Raw genomic sequence first — 13,932 nt, forward strand, 5'->3', positions numbered from 1 at the left:
AGCGGAGGACGCGATGAGAGCAGGGTGGCCCTCAGGGGCGAGAGAGGCAGGTGCAGGCGGTCCTGGGCCAGCACGTGCACGGTGGCAGGAGGACGGCCCGCTCTGAGCAATGGCCACTCTGCACTCTCCCTCCTCGGGACTGAGGCCGCTCACCTGCAGAACCTGCCCCTTCCAGTGGGGCCTCCCCCGACACCCCAGGCGCCCTCTCCCCAACCCCAGCTCCGTCCTCGCTCCCAGGGGTCAACCCCCCCACCTGCTGGCCCACCCAGCAGGGACCCGGGAGGACCTGGGACGGACATTGCCCCACCCGCCCCTGTGTGGAGGCCTCACTCCCCAATCTCTGGGGCCTAAGGGACAAGAGACCCTCCCGAACAGTGCGCTCTCCCCACGGCGCCACAGGGAGGGGAGGGGAGGGGAGGGGGCCGGGACACGCACAGCCTGACCGCAGACACCGACGGAGCTGGCGGGGCCTTGGTGGCGGCAGCCGCCCTCCCCTCTCCTCCTGGCCACACGGTGCTGGGGGCCCCGCACGGGGGTCCCTCCCGACCACCTCCCCAAGCCCCACACCGCTGGCCGCGCATCCCCCCAGCCGCGAGCCGGTGCCAGGGAGGAAGCAGGTCCAGGGGGAGGCGCTGTGATGGGCTGGACAGGGCCGCGGCCTCAGGCTGCTGTGCACCCGTCCACGCCCCACCGGCCACCGTGAGGTGAGGGTGCCCGTCTGTCCTGGGGTCCGCCACCGCCCTGCAGGACACACTTGAGAGCAGGGACGCAAGTGGTGGTACTATGGGGGGGTGGGGCCCCTGCGGGCAGCTCTGCTGGGGCCTGGGAAGGAGGCGGCACCCGCGGCTCGGGCCTCGCCCACCCCGCCCCACGGCCGGCACAAGCAGCCCCAGGACCTCACTCGGCCAGAGCCAGTTTCATCCCAGGGCCGCCCTCCCCGGCCAGGCCCCCGCCCCCGCCTGCCCCTCCCCCACTGCACACAGGGCTGGCCCAAGGGACTGGCAGCGGGCAGAGGAGGGCAAGGGCACTCCAGCCCTGGCCCCGTGGGGCACCCCCGGCCAGGCCACAGCCAGCAGGGTCCCTGGTGTGGTGGACGTCCGAGCGGCTGACAGAAGAATCCCGCAGGCTTCTGCTTTGAACACGGCCTCAGGCCGCGGCCCTGCCAATGTGTGCCCACGCCCAGTGAGAAGTTCCCCGGAGGCCACTCCACAGACCGGGCCATCTGCAATCAAGGGAATTCCACACCCCGCGCAGCCCTGCCCGGGCCCTGCCAGCACGAGGCCCATCCTTCACCGGCCCCCGGCCCCGGGCCCACTGTGGCTGAACACCCAAGCCAAAGGGGACCTGGGCCCAGCAGCGGGATGTGTGTGCCCAGGGCTCTGAGCGGACAGGCCTGGCCTTCCCCACTCCCTGCCCCTGCCCCGTGGAGGTGGGCCTTTGTGTGGCACCGGGGGCCCTCCTGGCAGGACACCTCCCTGCGGTGCTGCCCCTGCCCCACGCGTGTGGTTGGGGACAGGGCAAGGCTGGCTGGGGGACGCGGCACAGAGTCTGGAGGGGCCCGGGCTGGCCCGGTGTCGGGTGTACCGGGGGCACTGACGGCATGGAGGGTGAGGGAGCACGCAGCTCGCTGCAGCCCCCTCCCTCGGCGTGAGGTCGATGCCCTCCGTGCCAACAGCCGGGCCAGGCCCCTGCCCCGCCCTCGGCCCCGCCCTCAGGGACAGCCACAGGGCCCATGGGCTCCTCATGCCCCAGGCCCTCCCAGAGGGGACCCTGCCCGGGCTGCTCCTCGGACACCCTCCTGGCCACCCTGCTCACACGCAGGGCTCAGCCACCACCCCACTCAAGCAGCGTCCCCATCCGTCTGTCTGCAGAGGCCACGGTCCCACCTCCCTCTCCTTCCCAGCCTTTGCTTTCTTCTTCCTTGGGGTGGGCACCACCCGTCATGGGCACTTGTTCCTGTCCTGCCGCGGCCTGGGCACCGGCAGCCACCTCCTCGCTGCATCCCAGGCCTGGCCAGGGAATCGCCCATGCACATCCCTCAGGGGCCCAGCAGAGTGACACCCCCTCTCGGGGTCCAGTGCAGGCGGCCCACCCCCACTGGCCCAGCTCCAAAGCCCAATGACTTCAGAGACCAATGAGTGGGTCGAGGCTGCTCCCCATGGCACCACGGTCGGGGGCGGGGGCAGTTAGCAGTACACACACAGCAGGGCACGCATGGGCCCGCAAGCGCAAATGGGGAGCAGGCTCCGCTCAGGGGCCCAGCCACACCAAGGACGCAGAGGCAGCTGGTGGGCCCTAGGAGGCTGCGGCGGCCCGTCCCTCTCCCCTACCAGCCACGTGGTGATGGGGCGAGTCCATGTGGGGGGACGTGGCCCCCAGGAGGGAGTGGCCCTTTTGCTGCCCCGGGGTGGAGAGGCTCTGGAGCTCACGGACCGGCTGGGGCACCCCCGTGAGCCCCTCAGACTCACTGGTCGCTAGATGGTCAAGACCTGTCGACCTTAAGAGCTGCAAGCCCCCCGTCCCTTCTGCCCCCTCGACCGTGCAGGCTGGGCACAGTGGCTGGGAGCCGTGGGCAGAATTCGGTGGGAAGTCCCATCGCTGTCCTGTGCCTTGGTTCCCCCTCCGCAACAGGTGTGTGGCAGGCGACCTCAGAGCGTGGGGGACCTGCCGTCACGCACAGAACCTCTGGTCTTGAGCACGCCTCTCAGCCTCCCCAGACCTCAGCCTGTCCCCCAAAGGAAGCAGCGCACGCCGTCCAGCCTCCCGAGGGCGCTCACCCAGCCGGACCGACGGGAAGGCGGGTGGCGGGCCGGCCGTTACCTGCAGGCGGCCCAATGAACACGCAGCGCCCGTCCTCGCGGGCCGGGAGCGAGGCGCAGGGGAACGGCAGCCCGCGCCCGTCCAGGCGGCTCCAGCACGCGTCCTCCAGGGCCTCACAGAACTGGCGGCAGGGCGGCGGGCCGGGCAGGGCGCCGGGGCCACAGGGGGGGGCCAGCAGCAGGCAGAAGAACCAGGCCAGGAAGCGGTGACAGTGGGTCTGGAGGAGCGCCCCCCAGGCCCGGACCGCGGCCTGCACCTCCTCGCCGCTCGCGTGGTGGAGGTGGTTGGGCAGCCAGAAGCGCCCGATGCCCAGGTGGCCGCAGAGCGCCAGGGAGGGCAGCAGGGGCAGGCAGCGGCCGGCAGCGCCCAGCAGTGCGGAGCTGTGAGCGAGACCAGGCCCCGCAGGATTAGCCACATGGGGAACCCAAGCACCCCTGTCCCCACTTAGAGCCAAGAGTGCAGCGTGAGACAGCCTGGCGGAGGGGTCAGGGGAGAGAGCCCAGCGGCCAGCGTGCACTCCCGGGGAGCCCGTCACCAGGGCAAGCGGAGGAGGCGTGTGCGTGCGGTCATCAGGGCGTCGGTGCTGCTGGCCGGGACGGGCTGCCGCGGGCAAGAGTCCCTTGCTGTCCAGCTCCTGGGGCCAACCTGGGGGCGGCTGGCTTCCCTGGGGAGGGGCCCCGGCCCGCGCGGAGGACAGAGAAGCTCTACCTGGGGATGGCGGTGGTACCGCAGGCTCCCCGAGCAGGGCCCGGGGCCTGTCCGGGGAGGGCGGCGGCTGGGTGGGCGCTGGCAGGGTGCCGGCCTCGGTCCTCTGGGTGTCCGGAGAGCTCGGGGCCCCGGTGCTCAGCCAGAGAGTGGTCCAGTCGTCCTGGGGGCCACTGGAGGGTCCAGGGGTGGTGAGGGGGTCCGTGAGGTTCTCGGGGCCTGGCGTCCCCGCCCTGGCGGAGCTCTTGGTGGGGGTGGTGTCGTCCCACAGCTGGACGAAGCTCCGGATGCCCAGAGCCACGTTCAGGATCTTGGCTCCGACGCCGGCAATGTTCTCCTCCTTTGTGTCTGGGCTCGCAGTGGAGGCCGCCGAGGGGACAGTGGGGGCCTGGCCCTGGCCCACCTCCGGCCTCTCCAGAGGCGGCTCGGGGCTGGCAAGGGCTTTCCACTGCTGGGTGGGGTCATCCTGGGGGGCCACGTGCGTGGAGGTGTCCTCTGTGGGCCGCACAGGTGAGCTGCCCGGGGGCTTAGAGGCCAGTGTGACCGTGGACCCGGCAGTGTCAGCGGACCACAGCCAGGACATCAGGTCAGCCCGGGTGGGCGCGAGGCAGCACGCAAGCAGAAGCAGCAGGCCACAGTGGCCGCGGCGGCCGCTGGGGTCCGGAGCCATCAGGCTGTGTGCACCGCAGAGCAGCCGGCGGCCTCTGCCGTCCAGAGGCGGGGCCAGCCCGCCCCCGCCTCCCGCCCCCGGGCCCGCAGCCAGCTCCCCATTCATGCATCCAGGCGGCTCCCCCTCCTACCTCCCCGCTCTCAAGGGCTCTCAAGGAGGGAAACGGACAGATGTGCGCCTCTACCCAAAGTGACAGGCCCCCTGGAAAACGCCTCACACTTCCTTGAAGCAGCCGCAGACGCTCCCTCCACCAGAGGCCAAGGGGCACCGACAGAGCAGTCAGACGACTTCCCAGCTCCCTCCCCGGGCCCTCCCAGACTGCCGCGGAGTCCCTGCTCTGGAGCGTGGGCACGGTGGGCTCCGGGCCAGCACCCCGAGGTCCCCTGGGTGGGGAGCGCTCCTGGGTGCATTGGAGCTTTGGGAAGGACCCTCCTCCTCTCCCTGCAGCCTGCAGAGCCCAGACCCAAGAGAAAGCACCGGGCACAGGTCCTCGGGGCGTCCGTCCTGCGCGTGGCTGGGAGCCTCAGGATGCCGGGGTACAGCTCCTGGCCCCCCGTGCCCACGATGCTCTGCACTTGGAGTTTCTCTGACTGAGAACAGCCTGGAAGCCTGGCCTCAAGCCACGGCTCTGGGGCGAAGCTGGAGCTTAGAAACCACTGGATTCGCTGTGAGTCCATCCTTCTGCAGCTGCAGCCCGGAGATGGCAGCGCCCAGTCCCTGGGGCCTGCTCAAGTCACCTGCTCCGCAGCCTGCCCACTCTGTCCCCCCGCAGACGCCCGGCCGCCCTCCCTCCATCTCGCCAGAGAGCACGGCCTCTTTTCAGCTTTCGCTCTTAAAACCTGCTCAAACACACCGGCCCTCTGTCTGACGGGCTGGTACCGCGCTCCCCGGCTGACCCTGCCAGTGTCCAACTTCTCCTCAGCGCTTAGCTGAGGCCTGGGGGAGTTGCTGCTGAACTCCTGAGAATTGCTCCAAAGGGACAGAGCACAGCAGTTGGGAAGCGACAAAAGGCAGAGAAGATTAGGGACTCGGTGAGACCAACGGTAGACAGACAGACAGAGGTCCCCCCTGCCACTCCCACACCTCAGAGCTCAGCCCGTGTGCAGGGTGGGTGACTGGGGGATAAGCCCTTCACGCAGCCCCCAGCCTCCTCCAGACATCACTGGGTGCCCCTTCCGGGGGTGTCCCAGTCTGCGGACCTCTCCGGAAGCCAGGTTAGCCAGGCCGGCCTGCAGCTGGACTCTTTCCACCGAGCCCCGACTCCTTCCCTTCATAAAACTTCAGACGACACCATCCCTCTGTCCAAAACACTATGGGATGCTGCCCTGTGGCCTGAAGTCCTGCCAGCGCCTCTTCGGGGTTTGGGGAGAAGACCTGGGCACGGGGAGCAGCCTTGCCTGGGACTCACAGCCTGTGCCGGTGTCTGACCTGGAGGCTAGCTGCTCCCTCCCCACCTGGCGCCTGCCTGAGCAGGCGGGGACCCAGCTCACGCCTTCACTGTGGCAGGCACACCATGTGGCGAGGAAACCTCGGCCCGGAGACCAGAGGCTCTGGGTCACAGCCCAGGAGAGGGGGATCCCGAGTGGAATCCAGGCGGTCTCTACACGCGCCCACACACGCCTGCACACGCCCAACACTCGCTTATGCAAACACACGTGTTCCCTCCCGCAGGCTCACGCCATCACATGCACCCTCACACAACCACACACACGCACGGGTCTCACCACACGTTCCACGCTAGACCCCACGCGTGCCCTGCATGCCAGCCACCCCTTCTGTCTGAGTCCCCTCGGAACCCCGTCCTCTCCAGCCTGTGGCAGGGACCCCGGCTCAGGATGCCCAGGGTGCCATCGACGAGCTGGGCTGCTTGGGACCAGAACCCACGTTTCAGGACAGCTGAACAGCGGGTCCCCTCTCGAAAGGCGGGGGCACCCTGTAAGCCAAATCTGGGTCCCACCATCCATCCCAGAATTCTTAGAAACGCCTCGAGAACAGTCTCTTGCTAGTTACTGCCGCTAATGTGATTTTATGCCTAAAAGTCTCTGGAAAATCTCAGGACAGATATTCCAAAGGCCCTTCCCCTTCTCCAAGCACGTTCTGGAGAGGGACTCTGGGCCCTTTTGAGGTAGAGCCCCTGAGCCCATCAGGGTGGGACTGCCCTTGTCCCCCCCCCGATGGCCCCGTGCCCTCAGTTACTCCCTGGGGGCCACTCGCCAGCCCCCAGCCCTGCATTCACTCGCTCAATTCACGCTTCCCGGGAGAGCCAGGAACGCGGAACCGCGGGGCAAAGGGGGATGGTAGCTGTGACCCCACTGCACTGAGCGACACACCACCATCCAGTGGGCAGCCCCCACCCTCCCCGCTCCAGACCTCACCCTTCCTGCCCACCTTCTGGAGACCGCGGTCACGCCCTGGCACTCCTAGAACGTCACACGTCCACCTTCTCTGGAAAACGTCAGCACAGCTCTGCCCCAGGACTCGGCTCCCATCAGGAAGCAACCTGCCGAGGTGCTGGTCCGTGAGGCTCCCTGCACACACGTGCCCACGCGTGCACAGGCTCGCATGCACGTGTGCACACACGTGTGTAGCCCCACATGTGCACACGCTTACACGCACACTCACACGGACACTGCAGCATTCAGAAAGCCTGAGGTGTAGACCGGGCTCCCCCAGCAGACTGTGGCTGCAACAGGCCCCCCGCCCGGGCCCAGCCCCTCAGGGACACACGGGGCTCCGGTCCATCCATGCACAGAGTCCTGTCAGCACTGGTCCCTATGGAGTCTGTGCTCATTGTGGAGGTTGGATAATCTCCCTGTCACTCGTGGGGATGGAGAAGGAGGGGAAAATGGGTTTCGAGGGAAACCATCTGAAATGACTGAAACACAAATCCCTCTGGGTCAGGTGCCACGTTTCTGAAAGCACTTTGTTCTCCAAGGCCGGGCCCAGAGAGCCCTCAGCCCTCCTCAGAATCGTCACAAACGCTGTGCTGAGGAACGACCCCAGGCCCCCGGGGTAAGGTGGCCCCCCCATCGTGTACAGAGTGGTCCCTCGGCCCCTGGTCGCTCCCCCACCGATTCATCCTCATGCCCTAGAGGGAGAGGGGTCAGACGAGACGCTGAGGGGTGCACAGGCGGGCGCGTCCAGCCCAATATCCCCTCACCCAGTCCCCAGCGGTGACCTGGCCTTTCCTCCCTCTGCCCACCCTCGGGGTATCACAGAGGCATTTCCGTGCAATCTGAGAAGTTTCGTGGTGCCTCGGCGCTGCCCGATCAGAACTCGGAGCACAGCCTCCTCTGGCCCTCCCAGCCCTCCACCGGAGCAGCCCGGGGGCCCTGTTTCCCAGGTCCCAGCCTCCTTCCTGGCGGGGACTTGGCTAGCTTCCCTGCGGCTCCTCAGGCCAGATTAGAGAGCAGAGGCCCAGGTCTCAAGGGCACTCGCCCCATTGCCTCGGGGCTGAAGTGGACCACCCACCCACCCACCCACCCTGTGTGCCCTGCCCAGGGTTCCCAGCCGCTCCCGACAAGGAGCACGGAGGCCGTGTCCTCAGTTACTTCACGGGGAGCTCAGGAAACAAACCAGCCCCTAATCACACACCCCCAGCCAGCATGTGCAGACGGGTGGGCCCCCGTGCAGCCCAGAGCATCCTGGGACCCCTTTGTCGCCCTCAAGGGTCTGTGGTCTCCCTTCAGGTTTCACTTATGAGAACAGCCGGCAAAGGGCCGTCCAGCTGACCACAGGGTGCCCAGCAACATCTAAAGCCTTCCTGGGCTCCTATGACCTTTGGTGACTCTCTAGTCATCCCCTGGTAACCTGGGCACTGGTGTCGGTGGGGACAGTGGCGCCTGAGATGCCAGCCCCTTGGAAGCCATCGCGGGGGCTCCCTGCAGGCAGTGACTCCATGCTGGGCAGGCCCCTCGTGGGACCCTGGCCGAGAAGCCACCTCCCGTGGGGCCTAAGGCTAAAGGTCCCTCTGCCCTGAGGACTGGCTCTCCCCCGCAGGAGCTGAGCTCTGTCCCGGGCCCTCCAGCCAAGTTTGGCCACGAGGGTTCCAGGAGTCTGAGCATCTACCTGGCCCTGGGGGACCCTGAGGGTACTTCCCCACCAAGAAGTGGCCTCGATGTCCATAGACCCATGCGTGGGCTCGCCACTGCCTGCCACCAGCCAGCTGGGCTCAAAACTCAGAAGCAGGCAGCAGCTCGGCACCCAGGTGGGATGGCCTCTGGGGAAGCCTGAGATGCATCCGAGAAGACGCATGCATTGATCTAAGCTCCCAGAGCGGCCCCCTTGAGGACCCTCTGACCACATACAGGTGCCCAGAAGGGAGAAAGCCCAAAGCTGCCCAGAGGGCCATCCTCTGAGGACCCACGGCAAGTCCTGCCCGTGCAAGGAGCCCTGGGCCCCCAGCACCCAGTTCAGGAACAACCGGGATCCAGGAATTCCTGGTGAGCTGGGAATTCACCAGGTCCAGGACCAAAAGCCAATGACAGCACAATTGCTGCTGTGGTCTCCATCTGGCAAACTCTTACACATCCCTCAAGACCCCATCCCCTACACTTGCTGTCCTGCGGCTCCCAGACAGGGCTCACTGTTCTTGCCTTGGATCCTTCCTTGGTGACGACGCCCCACTCCTCAATGGTGTGGTAGCTTCTGTTCTTTGTTAACCTGGTGTCCACCTGTACTCACATTTCATGCTGCGTCCTGACTTAAGGCAAGTTCTCCTGCGTGGGTGGGTTCCTCCTCCCACCCAGCCTTCCCCATGCCTGCAGAACTGTCTCTGGTGGCTGAAAACTCCCCTGGAGGACATCGGATTTCTGTATGAAGGCTCCTGGATACTATCCAACACAACAAGGGTAATTTAAATTATAGAAGAGAATTCTGTACCCAGAGGAGACATGCGGGTGGCACTGGCAATAACAAGGAGGCTTTCTCTTTCTTGGGAATGAACTGGCCAAAACTCCTGTAGATGCCTTGTAGGTGCCAGGTGACCCCTAGCAAAGCTTTGGGTGGATTCCTGATGCCCCTTCTCCCCTCATGCCCTCACTCCTCCCACGCCGACTTCCTGAAAGGTCCCCCTCTCTCCTCCACCCACGACACACACAGCGGCTTGTGGCCCAAACCAGCGAACACCTTCACCCTTGTTAATTCACCCCAGGCCTTGCCAGGTACACGGGTGCATGTGCGTCTATAGGTGTGTGTTTGTGTCTCTCTGATGGGCGTGTGATTACGTCTCTGTGTGCATGCATGTGCATGTGTGTGTACACACACGTGTGCACGCGTCTTGGGTCTGTGCCCACATGTGTCCACTCACTCCCGTGCACACTATCGTCTCTCGGTTCCTGGACGCCGGGGAGGCTGCAGGAAAGTCCCGCAGGCCGGGGTTTGCCGGCCACCCCCTGGGGTCTGCACTACCCGGTGACGGGGGTTAGGACTTGCTAACTCGTTGGCCAGTGTTTGCACGTTCTCGTTGGAATGACGTCCCAAAGCCGCAAATGTCTAAGTCGCTCCCTCAAACACCTGCCTCGGGCTCCCCACGGGGACCCAGGCGCCGGCCTCATCAGACAGGTCTCTCTGGCTCAGGATCACTCCCCCTACAAGCACCGGGTGGGGGGGGGCGAGGGGCCGGCCACCCCTTCCGAGAGGACCCAGCACCCACAACTTCCAGAAGGTTCTGCCCTCCTGCTGCTGGGAGACCGGCCAGCCTCCGGCCCCGCCTCCGGCCCCTCCCTGCGCTGTGCCAGGGTTTGTTCTGTGTGGCCCTTCTGGTTTGGATTCCTGAAAAATGTGGTCTTTTATTTTCATTTTTTCAAAAGCACAAAACACCCACATGTGAGCAGAGCAAATGCGAGGAACAAAGCGGAGAGCGTGTCCAGGACTGAGGCTTCGGGCTGTGAGCTCAGAGGACGGCCTTGTCTGCCTGGGTCTCAGGGATGCTGCCGCTGGGGCCTCAGCCGTCCTGGGCCCACGGCGGGGTCTCTCCTGGGCCCCTCCGGGTGGTCTGCCTGCGGCTGCCCACACATGGCCCAAAGGCTGGACCTGATTCCTCTCTTCAGCCCATCCCTCGGACCATCCCCACCCCCACGCTCCCCAGGCCAGCAGTGTCCTGCAGGGACCCCTCCTCAGGTTGCCCAGGGTCACCTCTCCTGCTCCTCCCTCGAGGACCAGGTACTAGAGACCATTCAAGACGCGTGGGCCTGCGAGGAGCTGGCCGGCCTCCAAGGAGCAGGGCTGGGAAACCAGTCCCAGCATCCAGTCCAGTGCTGGGGACAGCCCCCAGGGCGGCAGCACGTCCAGTAAAGACCCGTACATTGTGGGGACTTCCCTGGTGGCGCAATGGTTAAGAATCTGCCTGCCAATGCAGGGGACACGGGTTCGAGCCCTAGTCCGGGAAGACCCCACGTACCACAGAGCAGCTAAGCCCGTGCACCACAACTACTGAGCCTGCGCTCTAGAGCCCGTGCTCCACAACTACTGAAGCCCGTGCACCTAGAGCCCATGCTCCTCAACAAGAGAAGCCACCGCTATGAGAAGCCCACGCACCACAAGGAACAGTTGCCCCCGCTCACCACAACTAGAGAAAGCCCGTGTGCAGCAACAAAGACCCAACACAGCCAAAAATAAATAAATATTTAAAAATTACAAAGAAAAAGACCCATACATTGTGGACACGTTTACAGCCCTTCCAGAATGGAACACACCTTCTCATCTTTCTGTTTATAATTGTCCAAAGGGTCCAAACGTTCTGCCCCAACCGTGTGTTTCATGGTGACTTTTTTGAGCCACAGTGATAAAGGCCACAGCTCCTGAGATGCCCATTGAAGGCCCTGGTGCTGGGCCTGCTGACGACAAGCTCTATGCGGACTGCTGGCCAGGTTCCCGCGCTGGCCGGGCCTCTCCTTGTGGCCACTGCCCGCCCTCAGGTTGCTGTGAAGATTAAGTGGCACGAGGTGGCCGGGCAGCCGGGGCTACAGGTCAAGGCCCACGGGTGCCTCCCCTCCCCTCGAGTGTCGGTCACCCGAGGACCCGCCTGGCCACACCACCAGTGAGAGCCGAGCACACAGACATGAGGACCGTGGACAGCGGGGACGTTGCAACACCATCTAATCTTTAACCACCAGGCTGTCCAGCCCCCCTCCTCCGCCCTCAGGTGTCCTTTAACCCACTTCATCCCAGTGTGGGAAAGTGAAGACCCGGGTTCAGGTCGCCAGGTGCATGCCCTCAGCGGAGCCCCCAGCTCCCGCGAGGGCCGAGGCCCCGCTGCCTGTTCAGAGCAGGCAGGGGAGGTGCTGCCTGGTGGGAAGGAGGCTGTCCCAGCCCAAACCCAGATTCCTCTGTGGTAACGGCGGAGCCCACAGGAGCCCTCTGGTTCCCAGATCAACACCAAGCATCGCCCTGCACTCAGCTGGGCGCACTGTTCCCACAACCCCACCACTGGTCTGGGGTGACAGAACACAGGGGACCCTCCGACCCCCACAGAGCCGGCCCCTTGGGAGGCGAGCGTGGCAGGTGGAGACCCCCGGCTGGAGGGGTCGGCAGTGGAGGTGAAAGGTGGCTGGGAGCAGAGATTCTCAAGACGTCGACACATCTCGGGGAAAAGGCACCTCCCCGGGGCCACCCAATGACCGCCAGACATGCACGCCCTCCCACCTCCCAAAGGAAGGCCACGCGGGGCACACACGGTTGCCCGTCCAGGGTGCGCAGCCGAAGCCTTAACCCAAACACAAGGAAACAGCTGGACAAGTCAGACAGCGCGTTTCGCGGGACAGTGCCCGGACTCTCCAAAAACGGCCACGTCAGGAAGCATAAGGAGCAAGGGACGGCTCTAAGCTAACAGGCTGAGGGGTCACGGCCACCAAGCGCCGTGCGGTTCCTCGATGCTCCCGGGGCCGCCGAGCAGAGACAGGGCCAGCTTCATAAAGGCCGTTATTGGGACCTGGAGGACCCCTGAATGTGGCCTGTGTGATAGAGGACAGCGGACAGGAGGCGCACACGAACAGCAGGCCACGGGTCAGGATGCCGCGCCCACGTCCCCAAGGAGCGTGTGCACCTGCACGGGGATGTGAGTGTGGATGCACACGTGGACACGGTGTGCAGGTGTGCACGGCCCTGGGTACAGACAGGGACAGACCAGGAGACCAAGGGGAACCGCGATGAAGGAGGTACGTGAGCAAACCCCACACTGTCCTTCGACTTTTCTGCAGGTTTGAAACGTTCCCATGAGAGAAGTTCATGGGGAGAGTAAAGCTCTCCTCCTGTGTCCGCCTGGAGCACTCTCTCCACCAGCTTTGTCTCTGGAAAGGCAGGTGACGCAGCAGAGGGTGGTAAGAACTGCTTTCCAGGCACGTCCCGTCCCCGGGGCCACACGTGAGCCTTCAAAAGCCCCTGGCAGGTCGCCACACGGCTGGGAGAGGCTCCTGCTTCCCCGAGCGCCCAGCGGGCGGCAAAGTCGCCGATCTCTCTTACTGGGCGTCATTTAGGTTCACTTTCACAAAACAAAGATCTAAACGTGCTTCTCTCAGTCAGGTTTCAGACTCTACGGGAATCATCCAAGCTACACCCCAAGGCAAAGCAGATACGTTTACAGGCTCTAAAAACTCCTTTAAGAACCAAGGATAAGCCACGCACATGTGGTCACCTTATCTTTGATAAAGGAGGCAGGAATGTACAGTGGAGAAAGGACAGCCTCTTCAATAAGTGGTGCTGGGAAAACTGGACAGGTACGTGCAAAAGTATGAGATTACATCACTCCCTAACACCATACACAAAAATAAGCTCAAAATGGATTAAAGACCTAAATGTAAGGCCAGACACTATAAAACTCTTAGAGGAAAACATAGGAAGAACACTCTATGACATAAATCACAGCAAGATCTTTTTTGATCCACCTCCTAGAGTAAGGAAATAAAAACAAAAATAAACAAATGGGATCTAATGAAACTGCAAAGCTTTTGCACTGCAAAGGAACACATAAACAAGACGAAAAGACAACCCTCAGAATGGGAGAAAATATTTGCAAATGAAGCAACTGACAAAGGATTCATCTCCAAAATTTACAAGCAGCTCATGCAGCTCAATAACAAAAAAAAACAAACAAACAAACAACCCAATCCAAAAATGGGCAGAAGACCTAAATAGACATTTCTCCAAAGAAGATATACAGACTGCCAACAAACACACAAAAGAATGCTCAATGTCATTAATCATTAGAGAAATGCAAATCAAAACTTGAATGAGACACCATCTCACACCAGTCAGAATGGCCATCATCAAAAAATCTAGAAACAGTAAATGCTGGAGAGGGTGTGGAGAAAAGGGAGCACTTGCACTGCTGGTGGGAATGGGAATTGGTACAGCCACTATGGAGAACAGTAGGGAGGTTCCTTTAAAAACTACAAATACAACTACCACATGACCCAGCAATCCCACTACCGGGCATATACCCTGAGAAAACCATAATTCAAAAAGAGTCATGTACCAAAATGTTCATTGCAGCTCTGTTTACAATAGCCAGGACATGGAAGCAACCTAAGTGCCCATCATCGGATAAATGGATAAAGAAGATGTGGCACATATATACAATGGAATATTACTCAGCCATAAAAAGAAACGAATTTGAGTTATTTGTAGTGAGGTGGATGGACCTAGAGTCTGTCATACAGAGTGAAGTAAGTCAGAAAGAGAAAAACAAATACTGTATGCTAACACATATATATGGAATTTAAGAAAAAAAAATGTCATGA

At 62.8% G+C, this 13,932-nt stretch overlaps 1 protein-coding gene across 9 annotated transcripts in view; it reads right to left on the reverse strand.

Moving 5' to 3' along the window:
- The window catches only part of COL18A1 (collagen type XVIII alpha 1 chain), a 94,519-nt gene that overhangs the window by 43,574 nt on the left and 37,013 nt on the right, over nt 1–13,932 (reverse strand). For 3 of the 9 annotated variants that reach the window (XM_029214862.1, XM_029214860.1, XM_029214861.1), the window contains exon 1: nt 2,821–4,217. The exons of 2 other annotated variants lie outside the window; for them this stretch is intronic. In XM_029214862.1, the coding sequence (XP_029070695.1) occupies nt 2,821–4,195 (1,375 nt within the window). In that variant the 5' untranslated portion in view covers nt 4,196–4,217. Of the gene's footprint in view, nt 1–2,820; nt 4,301–13,932 lie in introns of those variants that run through there. 4 more of the 9 variants (XM_029214866.1, XM_029214863.1, XM_029214865.1 and 1 more) reach the window with 3 other exon arrangements.

This window comes from Monodon monoceros, unplaced genomic scaffold, assembly GCF_005190385.1.
Source record: "Monodon monoceros isolate NGI ecotype Baffin Bay Population unplaced genomic scaffold, NGI_Narwhal_1 Super_Scaffold_11, whole genome shotgun sequence".
Classification (NCBI taxonomy): domain Eukaryota; kingdom Metazoa; phylum Chordata; class Mammalia; order Artiodactyla; family Monodontidae; genus Monodon; species Monodon monoceros.